The 1,261-nt window shown below is 66.2% G+C and overlaps 1 protein-coding gene across 1 annotated transcript; it reads left to right on the top strand.

Annotated features, from left to right (window-relative positions):
- Positions 1-5: 5 nt before the first annotated feature.
- On the top strand, positions 6-809 carry ETH_00039015 (uncharacterized protein; the record flags this gene model as incomplete). Its single annotated transcript, XM_013376426.1, has 1 exon — positions 6-809. A coding segment is annotated over one exon (804 nt), but the record flags the coding sequence as incomplete, so codon positions are not given.
- Positions 810-1,261: the final 452 nt, after the last annotated feature.

Here is a 1,261-nt window from a genome sequence, read left to right as displayed (position 1 = left end):
TGCAGCAGCCACTAAAGCAGCAGCAGCAGCAGCAGCAGCAGCAGCAGCAAACGCAGCAGCAGCGGCTGCAGCTGTTGTCCGAAATCGCCCCCAAGTCGAAGGACGCTCGCGCTGCAAATGCTCGGTGCCGCTCTCTATCGAAGAAGACTTTAGCAGCAGCAGCAGCAGCAGCAGCAGCGGCAGCAAATGGGCGGCCTTTTGGGTTTGCAGCAAAGGAAATGAGAGCTTTTGAGGGCCCTCGGTATGCTCCCACCACCGCATCTACAAAGGACGGCTCGGTGCCGGAGCAGCAGCAGCAGCAGCAGCAGCGGCAGCAAAGTCTTCACAAGGTGAGCTCAGAGGCAGCCGGGGCTAAGCTGCTGCAGCAGCAGCGGCGGCTGCTACGGCTCTCCGCCGTTGCAGCAGGCCAGCAGCAGCAGCAGCAGCAGGAGCAGCAGCAGCAAGCGCCTCACAGCACTGTGCCAACAGTGGCAGCCGCTGCTGCTACTGCAGCGTCTGCGGGCCCAGCTGAACAGCAAGGCTCCGAGGGGCATGTTCAAAGTAGCAGCAGCAACAGCAGCAGCAGCAGCAGCAGCACAGCCGACCTCTCAACCCGCAGCAGCAGCAAAAACCAGCAGGAGCACAACGGCCCCGCAGAGGCCCTTGCCGTGACCACCCAAACAACTGCAAGTTCAACAGCAAACCAGCAGCAGCAGCAGCAGCGGCAGCAGCAGCCACGTAGACGCTGCGCCCGCAGCAGAGAGCCTTGGAATCAAAAGGCCCCCAGTAAGGGGGCCTCCAAGGGTCTCAGCAGCTTCTTTGGTCCTTAGCTGCTGCTGCTCGGACTGCGGGGGCCCCGGGGGCCCCCTGCAAGCAGTGGGGCCCTTCGGAGGCCCTTGGGGGCCCCCCTTGGGGCTTTCTGGCTGACTGCATGGGTCTACCGAGGCCCCAGGGGCCCCTCACGGAGGCCCTAGGGGCCTCTTCCGGGGCCCTAGGGGGCCCCTCAGGGGCCCCGGAAGGGGCCCCTAGGGCCCCCGCACCCTGAGGGGCCCCCTGGGGGCCCCTCAGGGGCCCCTCCCCCCCGGGACCCCTTCTGAGGCCCCAAGGCGCCGCGTAGAGGCCCCTCTAAGGGTCTTTTCAGGGCCTTCTGGGGGCCCCTAGGGCACATCTCTTTAAGCTTGCAAGGGGCCCCTCCGGGGGCCCCAGGGGGCCCCTTTTGGGGCCCCCAGAGGGTCTCTTCAGGGGACCTCAGGGGCCCTCTTTGGACCCTCTAGGGGGCCTT

The sequence above is a fragment of the Eimeria tenella genome, genomic scaffold, assembly GCF_000499545.2.
Source record: "Eimeria tenella Houghton genomic scaffold, Eth_scaff3434, whole genome shotgun sequence".
NCBI lineage: Eukaryota > Apicomplexa > Conoidasida > Eucoccidiorida > Eimeriidae > Eimeria > Eimeria tenella.
This window is presented reverse-complemented; position numbering and strand designations above follow the sequence as displayed.